At 42.5% G+C, this 15,104-nt stretch overlaps 1 protein-coding gene across 1 annotated transcript in view; it reads right to left on the bottom strand.

Moving 5' to 3' along the window:
* Positions 1–12,887, bottom strand: part of STOM (stomatin) — a 30,225-nt gene extending 17,338 nt beyond the window's left edge. The window contains exon 1 of the mRNA XM_081237663.1: positions 12,746–12,887. Coding sequence (XP_081093789.1) covers positions 12,746–12,806 — 61 coding nt within the window. The 5' untranslated portion in view covers positions 12,807–12,887. The remainder of the gene's footprint in view (positions 1–12,745) is intronic.
* Positions 12,888–15,104: the final 2,217 nt, after the last annotated feature.

Genomic DNA, 15,104 nt, shown 5'->3' with positions numbered 1-15,104 from the left:
CGGAATTCCCTGAAATAGCTTTTGTCTGATCACAAAGATAATACATGCCCCACTGCAAACAAATTTAGAAAAGTATAAGGGAAAAATCATTCAATTCAGAGATGATAAATATTCTTCCAAACTCTTTCTATGTGCATGCACATTTTTCGAAGTAAATAAATAAAATTTGTCACCTATGTTTCTCCCCTCTAGATATTGTTCTTTCACCTTCTTTTTTAGCCTGTTGCTATGCATTAGTGCTTTTTCTGTTTTAGTTTTAATTTTTTATCAGTTAAACTTGCATAAAGTTAAAAAAGTCAAATAGTTCCACGAGTACAAGAGGGCGGTCCCCTGCTCACCTCTTCCAATTTCTTCTACTCAAGGCAACCGCTCTTTCGGCTGAGTATTGTGGTATTTAATCCCCCTGTTGGGCTTCCCTGGTGGTGCAGCGGTTGAGAGTCCGCCTGCCGATGCAGGGGACACGGGTTCGTGCCCTGGTCCGGGAAGATCCCACATGCCGTGGAGCGGCTGGGCCCGTGAGGCTGAGCCCGCGCGTCCGGAGCCTGTGCTCCGCAACGGGAGGGGCCACAACAGTGAGAGGCCCGCGTACCGCAAAATAAATAAATAAATAAAAATAACCCCCGTTTCTAAATAATACACTGCTTTTGTTATTTGTTGTTTTTTCAGTTTTGAGCTTTATCTGTTGACTTTCTACCCCTCCCCCACACATAAATATACCCATCCTTTGAATTGCATCATAATTTTGGTTAGATCAATATCAAATTTTATATTTCATGAATATGCAAATGCCATTCAGAGCTAAGCCACGTAGTGAATCATAATTCGTTTTCTTTTCCTGTACAACTTTTTCTTTTTTCTGGAGTCAATGTCTGTTTTTTTTTTCCCTTTGCTTAGTTTTCAATGTACTTATTGATTCAACCCCAAACCTTTCATCAATTGTCTACACCTCCTTTCAGCAGGCTCAGGTATTCTACCAATTTCACCTTCCAAAGAAGAGTCTTTGAGTCGTGTCTGGACCTATTCATGGTCCTGGTGCAGCAACCATCCCTCTGATCGCCTTTCACTGTCATCCTGGGAAACTGCCTTCCCTTCCTAAGTTGTGTTTCCCACTGTGTCCGATGCTTCCTCGTTTTTAGTTTGGTTTTCCTTTCTGTGGGGGACAGAGGGACTGAATAGGCCGAGGGATAGATCGCTTTTCTTATCAACCACAGAAGGCGTCTGCTGTCTTTCCAGGAGCTGTTTTAATGATGGGAGGGAGGGAGGTGGTCAGAGGGAAAGAGGTAGGCCAGGCGTGGGTTACTACTCAGATCAGAAGGAGGGGCGAAGACAGCAGCGAGACGGGGCTTTGAATAAATAGGAGGCCAAGAAAGAAGCAGAGTGACGGCTGGGAGCACGAAGAAGAGACACACGTGGGTTTCCAGGTCAAGTGCTCTAAAACATAAGATGAAAAACCAGAAATACACGTGAGTACTTTGGTTATACACGACTTTGTAGTTTTCCAATCCTGTGTCATAGTGTCAGGTTAACATCCTAATGCGTACTGAAGTAAAAGTGAACTAAGTTAATCCTGGAGGCTTCTAAGTTATCATTTTGAGGGGTACAGGCATGTTCAGTGAGAGAATATTCCAAGCAAGGCCACTTCTCCACAGGTGGAGAAGCCCTATCAGGTGCTGTCATAACGGATATGAATCACAGCAGCCTTTTTAGACAGTTCGTTATACTTCATGCACTGTAATAAATTACTTTAGACACGTATCTTATTTACTCCTTACAAAGCCCTGGGAAGTTAGGTGTTTTTAATTCCACTGTACAAATGAAATAACTGAAGCAACATCTTTCCCAAGGTCACAAAATGGAGGACTTGGGATTCAAACATAGGTCATCTCACTCCAAAGCCCATGTTCTAAATCAATTCACTCTTTGACCCTTTGCCTCTGAATTAGAAAAAAAAAAAAAAATCCTTATTAAAGAAGTTGTTGTGTTTGGAGCACTTCCTCAAAACAGAACCCAAGCTGGGAAAGCATGGTAGGAGTTCCAAGAATGAAATCTGATATTCTTACAGAGGAAGCCCCCTTAATTCCAGCTGTGCCTATTTATAGCAAGAGACAGTCTCAAGGCTCATTGCCAGACTCAGGTCTAGTTTTCCAAAATGAAAGGAATTCCAAACAAGGAAGAGATGGGCCACAAATACTTATCTGACAGCATTTGGTGCTTTCTAAAATACTGCCCCAAGTCTCCCATATTCCAGGCAAAGCTCTCTGTGTCCTGAAGAGTAATAGATGATAAACTCCCTGAGGGCAGGGATGTTTCTTTTTTATTTTTATATTCTCAATGTCTCGCACAGTATCTTGCAGAGAGAGTATATAAAATACTTAGCCAGCTTTCCAACTGGATATGTAATTTCTTGTGCATTTATATCCCTTATTAGATGAATTTCCTGAGAATAGGGAATGTTTAAGTTTCAACTTTCTGTGACTTCTTAGTTGTGCGATCTTTACCTCTCTGAACGTTTGTGTCTTTACTTGAAATAATCAGACTGGCCTTGCAGGACTGAGGCAGTGCTCAGTAAACACAGATGACAGTTTTCTGTCATTCTCCTATTTCACTCAAGTGTTCAATTTCCATGATGAAAAATGGAAAATAGGTGGCTTTTACCCTTCTTGATAAGAGCCTCTGAAACTACTTAATTTTTCCCTCACTTTGTGCCTCCCTCCTGCCAGGCTAGGCCTGTACATTCAAAGACCTTCAAGTAGCTGATTAATGAATCAAATTATTAAGTTACTGAATTATTATCTACATAAGGACAAACCGCAAAGTACAGCCCAGGTTTTTTGTGCTCAATGTCCATTATGTTCTTGAAAACCCCAGATGAGTATACGGGATTTGAATGCAAATCAAGAGGAAGAAGAAATTAAGCGGATTTTCTGAAAACTGGGCTTGGTCTTTCACTTTTCAAATGCTTAGCTAGAAATAATCCGAGCATACACACTGGAGAAAGGGGTGCTATTTCATAATATCCTAGTGCCTGTAAAATGAAACTATCCCATTCTCAACCCTTGAAACTCTTCCCCACCTGGTTATAGCTTAAAAAGGTGCATAAATCACATTCCTCAGAGAGGTGAGGCTTAAACTCCACCAGGCTGTAAACAAACCCTTAGTCATTTACGGTCACTACAGTCCAAAGCGGAAAAGAAATTCTCAGTTACTCCCCCAAATTTTATGAAATTCATTTCCTTCAAGATTCCCACTCATTACCCTGAGGACTGAATCCTCCCTCCTACCTTTATGAGGTAAAAGACAAGTAATGAACAATAGGTATTTCTGAGACATTTTGGTTGATATACTTGTTGGTATTTGCTGGGTAGGAACAATCTTAAAGATTAGGGATCCCATGATACTTGGTTGTAAATACTACTTTGCCATGGTTTAGAGTATTTTTTTTTCTTTTACTACCAAACTCTTTCCTGAAAACTGTGGTAGAATAAAATTTTAACCAAAGCACGGTATTGAAAATGGATATAAGCCCATACATTAACATTTTTTAATTGAGCATTCAAATTGGGCTTACCTCCAGGAAACTAATGTAAATTTTTAAAAATATTACTTTTTTTTCTTATTTTAAAAGCAAAATACTGTCACTATAACATTTAAAATTATAGTTTAGAATAGAGGAAGAAAAATGATCTACACTTTTATATCTCTGGATGGTGGTTATTTTCTGCTTTGCTATTGGACACACAAATATATATGTGTCCTTTTTTTCAAAAATGAAATAATGGTATGCATAATAATTTTAAATCTGTTTTCCGCCCTATATTGTGGACATCTTTTCATGTCAGGAAATACTCTTTATTAGTAAAGGTTGAATAATATTCTATCGTTCCATATGATGAACATTTAGGTTGTGTCCAGTTTTCTCAATTAGAAACTCTGTTGCTTTGAATATACTTTTAGCAAAGTTTCCATACATCCTTATTGTGTAAACTAATTTTGCTGAAAAGATGAAATTACACAATTCTTATATTTCTCTTATTCTGGAGGTACATTTTATTAACACTAATAATAACCATTTATTAAATGCCTATCACACGTCAGCCACAAGCTAACTCCATATATACATTATTTCTCATATTTACAAAAATCTGTAAATTAGGTGTAAAATATTCCTTCCAGAGTCCCAAAGTACTAAAGCAAAAGAATTTCTGGGAAGAGACAAAAGAAAACAAAACAAAACCATGAAACAAATGGAAAAAACAAAACCAAGTTGTACAGTAATTTTTGTTGGGTTGGCTTCCAGACAAGCAGTAAAATACTTTTCAAGATTATAACAGGCATAATTTCAGAGTACTGCACATTGTTAATGATCCCATATCAGCCGATTTCCTTTAAGGTTGATTGAACTTGGCACTACTAGAAGTCATGTGAAATAATAAATTCCATTTACCATTGGGACTCTATTCTAAAGTTCAAAAGATAAGAGATTTCTTCTTCAAGCAAAGACCGGAAACATACCTTCACGCAGTATGTGAAAATCTGACTGAGTCATACACATTACTACACACAGAAAGAAAAGGTAAGCCAAAGAATTATTGAAATACCAGCATTTAAAGCACAATCTTTTCCTTCCTCTTGCTCAGTATACAGGCGAAATGCTTCATGTTGTAAATTGCCAAAAACGGTGTTGTTTGGGTGGGGAAAGATAGCATGGCTAGGAATTTAGTCTCAAAAACACGTTATCTGGTTCTAATAGCAACTTTTAAGGGGCAATAGTAGGTCGAAACGAAAGGTCTTGGCATTTTTTGAGTTTTTCTTAAAAGCATATATATTCAGCATACAAGTGTTCTTTTTGGCCACAACTACTCCTCATTGGAGATTCCATGTCAAGGTGTGGTAACCTTTTCCTGTAAAGGGCCACAGAATAAACACTTAAGGCTTTTACAGGCCAAAAAGTCGGTCTCAACCACTGAATACTCTGCAAAAGCAGTCACAGACTATACATATATTAATGAACACAGCGGTGTTCCAGGAAAACATAATTTATGAACAGTAAAATCTGAGTTCCATATAAGTTTCAAATCTTCCTCTTTTTAAAAAAAATGTATAAATATAATAAAAACTATTCTTAGCTTGTGCGGCATACAAAGCAAGCAGTCGGCCAGATTTGGTCTACAGGCCATCCGACTCATTCCAGTTCTATGTCATATAGTCATCTATTTGAGGAGGAGGACATTGTGAGTTAAAGAAGACATCTGATCTTTCTTCTGGCATTTCAAGTAAGGGTACAGTTCCCAGATTCCTAGTTTCTCTTCCCTTTAATTGTTTTGAAACAAGGTCTTTAAAGACCTGATAAATAAGAATTGAAGGCAGAAACAGGCAAAAGGGCAGATAAAATATTTTATTTGAATATAAATACATCTTCAATTAATCAAAATTTTACTATAACTGAGTTTTTCAAATGACTGGGATTTTAGGAGAAAGAGAAGGGAAGGAAACGATAGAAGAAAAGGCAAATAAGAGAAATGGAAAAAAGGAGTTAAGAGAAGAGAGACAACAAAAGTGAAGGCAGCATCCTGTAGAGAGAAAGATTCAAACAGGTAGAGGGGAGAAAAGCAGAGTTTAGCACATAGTAGGGTGTCAATAAACAGATGTTGAAAAAATGATGCTGTTTACTTGGCGACTGCAACTTGCAGTTCATTGGGCAGAGGCTTTGAAAGCAAACAAGCACACACTATAACCCATCTTTCAAAAGACTATTTTAATTAGGCATGGTTTATAGTTCTTTGAATGCCCTTATCCTTAAACCTCTAGGGAAGAAATTATGCTCTGGACTGGAGTGGCTACAGACCAGATGGTATCAAGTTAAGAACCATGACTGAAGACCGTAACTTTTCCACCCTATTATAAACCTGTAGATAACTAGACTAAAAGAACTAGTACTAATGAAGCATTATGTGACCTGAATTACAAAACTCAAAATGTGTTTACCATGAGATAGTAAGGAGAGGAAATGGACTAGTCCTTTTAAGAAAGATTGTCAATAAAAGTTGAAATAAAGGGAATGCTGTGCTTAGCTCAAGAAGAATCAGGAGGGCTTCCCTGCTGGCACAGTGGTTAAGAATCCACCTGCCAATGCAGGGGACACAGGTTTGAACCCTGGTCTGGGAAGATCCCATATGCTGCAGAGCAACTAAGACTGCGAGCCACAACTGCTGAGCCAGCGTGCCACAACTACTGAAGCCCACGCGCCTAGAGCCTGTGCTCTGCAACAAGAGAAGCCACCGCAATGAGAAGCCTGTGCGCTGCAACAAAGAGCAGCCCCCGCTCGCCACAACTAGAGAAAGCCCACGTGCAGCAACGAAGACCCAATGAGGCCATAAATAAATAAATAAATAAATAAATAAATTTTTAAAAAAAAAGAATCAGGAAATTAAATAAATATAAATATTTTATTTCCCAAACATCCTGAGGATTTTCTGTAGCTTTCCTTCATTCAAATATTTCTAGCCATAAAACAGGAGGAAAGGGCTTCCCTGGTGGTGCAGTGGTTGAGAGTCCGCCTGCCGATGCAGGGGACCCCGGCTCGTGCCCCGGTCCGGGAAGATCCCACATGCCGTGGAGCGGCTGGGCCCGTGAGCCATGGCCGCTGAGCCTGCGCATCCGGAGCCTGTGCCCCGCAACGGGAGAGGCCACAACAGTGAGAGGCCCGCGTACCGCAAAACAAACAAACAAACAAACAAACAAAACAGGAGGAAAAAATAGGTGAGACTATCATCAATAATTTTAAATTTGAACCCGAGTCTTTAATAGGGTCCCCTCTCCTAACCTATAGCACTTCACCCTCTCTAAACGCTACTTATCATACTTGTAATTATCTTATTCAGTGTCTTCATGAGATTTTGGTCTTGTTAAAGTAGTATATATATAGCATAAGGCTTCAGAGTTGGCTCTGCCACTTATTAGCTGTGTGATCTTTGGCAAGTGTCTTAGCTCTCTGTGCTTCACTCTAACCATCTAAGAAGAGGGCTAATAAGAGTACCCCCTCAAGGGTCAGTGTGAAGAGTAAGTGAGCTATCATGGAAGACACCCAGTGCAGAGCAGGTGCTTGAACAACATTTGTTAAGTAAATAGCTGTTGAATGAATTGAGTGATTCTGCTGGTTTTTGTTTGTTTGTTTTGTTTTGTTTTTGGCCGTGCCATGCGGCTTGTGGGATCCTAGTTCCCTGACCAGGGATTGAACCTGGGCCCTCGGCAGTGAAAGCGCAGAGTCCCAACCACTGGACCACCAGGGAATTCCCAGATTCTGCTGTTTTCTGGGGAGGGGAAGAAAAGGCTGAGTATTACAGAAGATAAATGGAAATTACATGTCTGCATACAGGATCCCAGAATACAGTTCATCAATTTTTGGTGGTGAGCATGCTGTATGGTAGGTAGATAGAAATAGAAATACAATGTTGTATTCATGAAACTTATAAACCATTGTTACTTAAAAAAAAAAAAAAAAAAAAAAAAGAATACAGTTCAGAATCATCGTCCTCTGTCCCAAAGCAGTGGTCATAATGCTTTTCCCAAATGTTTTCTTTCCTTTTCTCTTTTTAAAATCAGCCCTTTTCACCTGTGAGGTGAGAGAATTCAGGAAGATAGAAGGATGGGCTGAATATGACCCATGTCTGGAAAGATAAAAATAGTTATGTTCAGAAAAACTGGAGAGAAAAACAATTTCATAATGTTATTAAGTTAATTAAATTTAGACTAGGCCTGAAATATACTAAACAAAACAAAACCTCCCCTACTTCTTCAGTTTTTTTTTTTTCCAGCTCTTTTACTTGGATATCTTAAAAGTAACTATAAGTTCTTCTCATAAAAGTCTTTGGAGGGCAGCATCATTTTCATTAAATAATGGGAAACAGAAGCATAAGGAAACTAGATCATGAGGTTTCCAATTCAACTGAGGCTGAGTAGCTAAACAGTGGCTAAGAGCTTGGAGTTTTGGTGTCAGATTTCCATTCTACCACTAAATTTTCTCATTAGTAAAATGAGGGACGAGAACAGTCATTATCTTACAGGAGAAAATATGTAAAATGCTTGACACTTAGGAAGCATTCAATAAACAGTAGCCATTATTATTATCAGAACCTTAAGGTCATTACTGATACAGTTTATAGGAATAAACTTTGTATTAAGTGAATCGCCTTCTGGGACTTGCACACCATAGAGAAAATATCGACTAACCACCTGCTTGGGGACTCTGTCTCTGGAGGAGAAACAGACCACATTTGGGGAGGTAAGTTGGAGTCCTAAAGTTTCCTGGACCGACTTTTATACAACTTTTTGTGCATAAATTTTAATTTCCTGTATAATTACTAGGCTTCCTGAATAGTCATTGTTAACTTTTTTATTCTTTGTTTTCCCCATTAAATAATATCTTAATAATTTACACTTTAAAGTTTCAAAAGTACATTCATATAAATTTTCTCATTTGATACTTAAAACCTTGGGAGCTAGATACCACAGTAAGATTAAGCCCAACATGAAGACGAGGAATTGACTCTGGAGATTGAGACTTCCCAAAGTGACGTAGGTAGTAAGTGATGCTACTGAGGTCTCAATTCAGATCTTCAAATTGGAGAGTCCACTCTCATTTCGCTATCCTATACCATCCTACCATCAGTGCATATCCACAACTAGGTAAGGCTGGTATCTAATTTTCATTGTCTGATATTTTAGGACAGACACATTATTGCTCGTATCTTCAAGGCTAATCTAGAGTATAGAGGATCAGAGTATAGACAAAGGTTCAAAAAGAATGGAGGAACGATTTGTGTGTCAACAGGCAACTGACACACACTTCCTTCTTTCTACTGTGACCTCTAACTGCTCTTTCCACACTTCCCTAAGAGGAGATTCCTTAAGTACAGTATATTATCATAACAATTATAATCCCTTTATTGATAATATAAACCCAGACAGTCTATCTGTACGAGGAACATGTCCACACCCTAAAATCAATAGTTTGGGTTGTAATAAACTTAATAAAAATAAACTATAAACAGAAAAACATCTCTACCAACGTAAGCCAAACATTTAACAACTTGATCTACTCTATGGGTGTCTTTATCTCCCTGCTTCCTTTTTCTTTCAACAAATATTTTTGCAAACCTACTATGCTCTTGACCCTGAACTTACTACAGTGATGAAGGACACAATCTCTGCTTTCAGAAGCTCTCCTGGTCTAACAAAGGTGATTATAATTGATATTTATAATACTGTGCAATAAACATTATGACAGAGGTAGGCACAAGATGCCAGGCAGACACAGCGGAGAGGTGCTCATTTTTTCTGGTTACAGTAATTTTCAGGAAAATGTTTTTCCACATCTTCTTAAAAAACAGACTTTGAATCCAATCTTTATCACTTTATCAACATTAAAAACTTTTTTCTTCAAAGCTGACCAGGTGATCAGTGACTCTGTCTTTTACAGTGTACAAGTTACACCATCAGGTGGAACCAATGACCTATTTAATTATAAAAAAATTATATAAACGCCAACTTTTGTAGACTTGGTTGTTATTTGAGTTAATCTATGACCATTGATGGTTTAACTCAGATTAATTATTAAATAAGTTACAGGGCTTCCCTGGTGGTGCAGTGGTTGAGGGTCTGCCTGCCAATGCAGGGGACACGGGTTCGAGCCCTGGTCTGGGGGGATCCCGCGTGCCGCGGAGCAACTGGGCCCGTGAGCCACAACTACTGAGCCTGCGCGTCTGGAGCTTGTGCTCCGCAACAGGAGAGGCCGCGATAGTGAGAGGCCTGCGCACCGCGATGAAGAGTGGTCCCCGCTTGCCACAACTAGGGGAAGCCCTCGCACAGAAACGAAGACCCAACGCAGCAAAAATAAATAAATAAATTAAAAATAAATAAATAAATAAGTTACAAAGTTCTCCCCAATCTGGTCTGCTGTAACAACTGAAATAAACAAATCAGTCCCTTGATTCTGCATAATTTCAGGCGTTCTTCCGAAGGGATTTATTCTGTTGACATGGCTCTTAATTATAACCACACATTTCTTTGCAATCCATCTGCATTATTTCATTAGAAAGCGAATGCACTGGCTTTAAGAAAAACTAGTCTTGCCCTAGGTTTGGTCATATTTATGTTCCTAAGACTAATTATCAGCAAAATCATAAAGGGACAGTTTGGGCTTTGATAGTCCACTGCTTCTCTCAGAAGCAGTCTTCCGGAGCTGTCTAGCCAGGAGGTCTTGATTGAAGCCGGGTTCCTTTGGGCTTTATTTACTGTCTCTCACCTTCAGTGAAGTACTGATGTTTGACAAGTTCCTCCTTTTGGGTATGCAATTTGGAAGCAGCTCTAGGATAGGTAAAATGATTTGGAAAATCAGCCCAAGTTTGAACCTCGTTCACAGGTGTGGGTGATTTTTCCACTCTGAGCCTCCGTTTTCTTGCTGTAAAGTGGTAGATAATGACACTCCTTGTGGAGCTGCTAGAGGATTGCATTCGATAATGCTTTCAAAGCATTTAGGCTGTATTTGGCATATGGCAAGCACTCGATAAATTCTATTTAATAAATTCTAGTAGTGGCTTTCCTACCAGTGTCAGGTCTCTAAGGCGTACATTTTTAAAAAGGTGACAGCGGGACTTCCCTGGTGGCACAGTGGTTAAGAATCTGCCTGCCAATGCAGGGGACATGGGTTCGAGTCCTGGTCCAGGAAGATCCCACATGCCGCGGAGCAGCTAAGCCAGTGAGCCACAACTACTGAGTCTGAGCTCTAGAGCCCGCAAGCCACAACTACTGAGCCCGCGTGCCACGAGCCCGTGCTCCGCAACAAGAGAAGCCACTGCAATGAGAAGCCCACGCACTGCAATGAAGAGTAGCCCCCGCTCGCCGCAACTAGAGAAAGCCCGTGCGCAGCAACAAAGACCCAACACAGCCAAAATTAAATAAATTAATTTTTTTAAAAAAAGGTGACAGCGACCAAGCAAAATTTTGTTTGTATATATGATTTTCAGAGGAAAGGGTGCACAGTTTTCAATAGATTTTTAAAAAACTTCTGTCTAAAAAGTAGTGTAGAACCAACGGAGTTTAGGAGTGAAAGCTGTTCTGTGACCATGAAAGACAACTAACATTAAGTACAAAGATCATGTTTATTCCCAAAGAACTTCTACAGATTTCCCACTGCAGTTTCACCAAACTTCTAACATTGTCCTCACAGTCCTTTAGTTTCCCACCAGGACATCAGGGTACAGATGAAAGGATCCTGCCTACCTTCCTTTCTAGGAAGAGACGACTGACTATCAAAGAGGCAGACCGCACAATTTTTATACGGGCAGGTTTTAGAATCAGTTAAACCCAGACTTCAAATATGACTCCATTACTTATAAACTGTGTGTCTTTAAAGTAATTTAATTTCTCTTAGTATCAGTTTCTTCAAGTACATCCTCTCTGTCACACTCCTGATTTGGGAAAATAACTGTCCAAGGTACAGAAAAGAGAAATTAAGATTTCTGTAATTCTTTTGATGTTCCTGGGGAGGAACTAAAGACAAAGATTGCTGGGGAAAGGAAATGGGGACACATGGGATCGGTGGACAAGGCTGGCATTGCAAATAATCAGAATAAATGAGTCCAGTATAGTGTTCTTTGTTGGGTGATGGAAAAGCCCACCCAGTCCCCTAAACTTCTTTCACTATGTCATTCTGTCTGAAATTCCATCCTTAGAAATAATTCCTTTGGATCACTAAGAGCCCCGGGGAGGCAACCAGTACTCCCAAGTGGTTTATTGCCTCTCTTTATGAATTCCTCCTCCCCCGCAAGGATAGCCAATAAAGGTTCTAGGTGATAGCCCTCTCAAGGGTACTAGTCACAGGGCAACAAATTGAGTCACTCACACAATTTCTGCCTTCAAGACTGGGAAGGCCCTGGTAGGGTGGGGAACTTACAGTTCCTTGTGAGGGACAAAAGTCCGGAAGGCGAGGTTTCTAGAACAAAGGAAGTGAAGTGGAGGGGGCAGAATGGGGCAGAAAGTGAAGCTGGAAAGAGATACAGGAAGGATGCTAACAAGAGACTTCCTCCTTTCTTCCGCAAATGTGTCGGGAACATGTGGCGAAACTACACAGGTCGGTCTTGCGGCTTAATAGGAAATTGGCAGGGGTGGGGGGTAGGAGTTCCTTCTAGTTCGGGAGGACGGCGGCGCACTCTGGGGGTGGGCGAGGTTTGGGTAAAGGAGCTGGCCTCCGATGGCGGGGGGGGAGGAAGGGGGGAGTGGGGCGAAGACGCAGGCTCCCGGGTGTGGCGTGCAGGTCTGGGCCCGGCTCCACCACTCGCTGGCCGCCAGTCACTCAGGCACGTCCTCGTCCGCGTGCATGCCACGAGATAATGAGCGGAAAGCGCTGGCACAGGGCCTGGCATCTGGCAGCCGCTGGATAACGCGAGCCCTGCTCTGGCTGTGGGCACTGGAGACGCGCCCTCTGTTACGCCCATAGTGTCCATAGTGTGCCGGGCACTGGGCTTGCACTCAGCACCCTAACATCCCTAAACCTGACCCTCAGCCCGCGAAGTAGGGCTCGTCAGTCTCAGCGTACAAGTGGGGAAACCGCGGTTTTGAGCAGCGGTTGCTCGGCTAAGAAACATCCGAGACCTTCCTGGGACCTTTGGGCTAAGGCTCGTTCTCGAGGAGAAGGTTAAGGGGCGGCGGTTGACCCCAAGGGCCTCGTCAGGGGCACAGGGCTCACCCATGAAGGAGTCGGGAAGCCGCCGGGCTTGGGCTTCCGCTGATGGCCGCTTGTCAGACATGATGCCCGAACCGGAGTCGCTACTCTCAGGTCGCAGTCGCCAGGGCCGGAGCGGGAGCGGCGAGGAATGCCCGGAGGCGACACAGGAGCCCGAGACTCAGCCAGCAGTCCCGCCCACTGCCCGCGGCCCGGCCAATCGACGCCCAGGACCGAGGAGGACACGCCCCCACCCTCCGCCGCCCTCCCCTCCCGCGCGGCAGCTTCTGGGGAGCTTCCAGCTATCCAAGGGCTGAGGGGCGTGGCCAGAGGGGCGAGCGACCCCTGAGGCGGGGGTCCGGGCCAGGGGCAGCACCGGAAGGGTGGGGCGGTGCCGGAAGGGAGGGGCGGAGGCCACAGGGCTGGGAATTGCGGCTGAAGAGACTGGGGAGGGGGTAGAGAGGATGGCCTGAGAAAAGGCTACGAAGAAGAAAAAGGCGCCCCTTCTGGGCAGAAGAATTAGAAGAAAATGGTGCCCTCCTTGGGCGGAGTAGGGTCCGAGTGAAGGGAGGAGGCAGAGAGGCACCTGTGTGGCCAGAGTGAGGGCGCCGCGCCCAGCCCTAGACTGGGAGCACCCATGGTGTGAGGGGAAGAAAGCGGCGCGACCACCCTCGAGCCCAAGGGAGTGAATTCGAGTGTGGTGCCCTGTATTCAAATAAAATCCTTTCCGAGCCCTTGCCGTCGCCAAGCAGCGTGCTCATTGCTAGGGGCGGAGCGGGCAAGGAGCAGACATGGGGCCCGCCCTTGTGGAGTTGACACAGGTAACAAGCAAGTAAACAAGTCATTATACGTGCGGAAGAGCGCGACGAAGGGCACGGGGGGACTCAGAGGATAGCCGAGGGCAGCTACTCTAGTTAAGGGGACAAGGGAAGGCCGCTGTAAGGAGGTGGCATTGAGGTGTGACCTGAAAGATGAGAAGGAGCCACCCTTGGGAAGGGGGGCTGGCGGGGGTGGGGTGGGGTGGAGGTCGGAAAGGGAATCCCAGGCGGAGGGAAAAGCACAGGCAAGAGTATTCCCCACCTCACGCTTTGTGCAGGGTGGTGGCTGAAACCTCACCTTTGAAAACCAGGCTGTGTTTTATTCTCCATAAAACTTGTCCGAATGCAAACCGTTCAAAGTATGGTGATGCACACAAGCAGGTGCACTTTTAAAAACATTTCATGCTGAAATAAATACAGATTCTCAGGAAGTTGCAAAGGCAGTGCAGAGAGGTTATAGGTACCCTTTACCCAGTTTCCCCCAATAGTTACGTCTTACTTATCTGTAGTATCAAAGCCAGGAAACTGACAGTGGCGCAAATGTACATATAGTTCTATGCCATTTTGTCTCAAGCATAGATTTGTATAACCACCACTACAGTCAAATACAGAGCTATTCCATCACCACAAAGCTCTCCCTTTGGCCCTGTAATATCTAACACTTTGTGGTGTTTGGGTAATTGAAATGGTAGACTTTCTAGTTTTAGGTCTGGAGCCTTGTGGTTGTCGGGGTAGAAAGTGGAGCACACACGATTGTAACAGGTGTTAAGAGAGTGGCTGATCATCGTTGCTTTGGGGTACGGACACTAGTGTGTGGTTCAAGGCTAGTGCAGAGCTCTCAAGTTCATCTCCAGTCACATGTGAGAAAGAACTGCTTATATTCCTGGGGGTGGAGTACAGCTTGTGCAGTCGCTTGGTTTATAAGCCTTCTGGAGAAGATAAGGAGGGGAGTACAGTTATTTAATGATCCTTTCTCTCTAAATTATCCTGGAGAAAGTCCGCAGCTTCATTTTTTCCATTCCACAACGAATAAGCCCCAGAGGCATGAACTTCCTGTTTACGCCGCGGTTCCCAGGAATGAGGAGCAAATGCACAGGCAGCTAATTAAAACTTTTAATAAAGGAGGACTTGATTACAAATTGCATAATCAATTTGTGAAAAAGTATTTAGCTTTCATTTTTGCTGGAAAGGAAAATATTTCAGAATGAATTTAATGTTTGTACTCCTGCCTGCTGCGTTGATTCAATTTCAAGGCAATTCCAACAGCATCATTTCTGGAGAATTAGAAAAGAGGCTTCACCCTTTGGGACAAAGACTTTGGTAAACACTTGTTGGCCCTGGTTTCAGATTGCATCAGTTCGGGAGCTAATTCCAGGCCCCGAACTAAGAACAAGCCTTGACTTGATTTTTAGATTACTTTCAGAATAGATGGGAATTTACAGATTTAGATTTTTAAATGCTGACTTTCACTTGCCCATGAAACTGTTGTATTCTGGCTTTCTTATGCATGTTATGTATAAGTGTATTAATTAAATGTACTTTTAAAATAAATATTATTGTATCAC

Source organism: Mesoplodon bidens, assembly GCF_964165515.1.
Source record: "Mesoplodon bidens genome assembly, chromosome: 6".
Lineage (NCBI taxonomy): Eukaryota > Metazoa > Chordata > Mammalia > Artiodactyla > Ziphiidae > Mesoplodon > Mesoplodon bidens.
This window is presented reverse-complemented; position numbering and strand designations above follow the sequence as displayed.